This window comes from Myotis brandtii, unplaced genomic scaffold, assembly GCF_000412655.1.
Source record: "Myotis brandtii unplaced genomic scaffold, ASM41265v1 scaffold125, whole genome shotgun sequence".
Lineage (NCBI taxonomy): Eukaryota > Metazoa > Chordata > Mammalia > Chiroptera > Vespertilionidae > Myotis > Myotis brandtii.
The window spans coordinates 12935679-12936048 of NW_005354385.1; the positions used below are offsets into that span (position 1 = coordinate 12935679).

General features: G+C 65.7%; 1 protein-coding gene across 6 annotated transcripts in view; it reads right to left on the reverse strand.

Annotated features, from left to right (window-relative positions):
• The window catches only part of RBMS1 (RNA binding motif, single stranded interacting protein 1), a 222449-nt gene extending 222085 nt beyond the window's left edge, over positions 1 to 364 (reverse strand). For all 6 annotated transcript variants that reach the window (XM_014534114.1, XM_005859359.2, XM_005859361.2 and 3 more), the window contains exon 1: positions 53 to 364. In XM_014534114.1, coding sequence (XP_014389600.1) covers positions 53 to 127 — 75 coding nt within the window. In that variant the 5' untranslated portion in view covers positions 128 to 364. The remainder of the gene's footprint in view (positions 1 to 52) is intronic.
• Between the last annotated feature and the right edge of the window lie 6 nt (positions 365 to 370).

Here is a 370-nt window from a genome sequence, read left to right on the forward strand (position 1 = left end):
TCCCGGGCCCGAGCCCCCCGCCCCCGGCACCCCCACCCCGGCGCTCCTTTACCTTCGCCTGGAGATACTGGGGGTAGTAGTAGGTGGCGTACTGAGGGTACATCTGCTGTTTCCACACTTTGCCCATGAAGCTGGAAGGGAGCCTGCCGTGCAGGGTCGCGGGCACTTTGGGGTTTCCAAGTCTCGATCTCTCCTGCCTCTCCCTTTCCGGCGGCGGCGGCGGCGGCGGCCGCTGCTCCACCTCCCAGCCCGGACAAGAGGTCCTCCTCTTTCTCTCCTCTCCTCCTCCTGCTCCTCTTTCTCTTCCTCCTCCTTCTCCTCCTCCCAGGTAGAAAGACACTGCAGGACGCAGAGGGCACCCCAGGCCGGG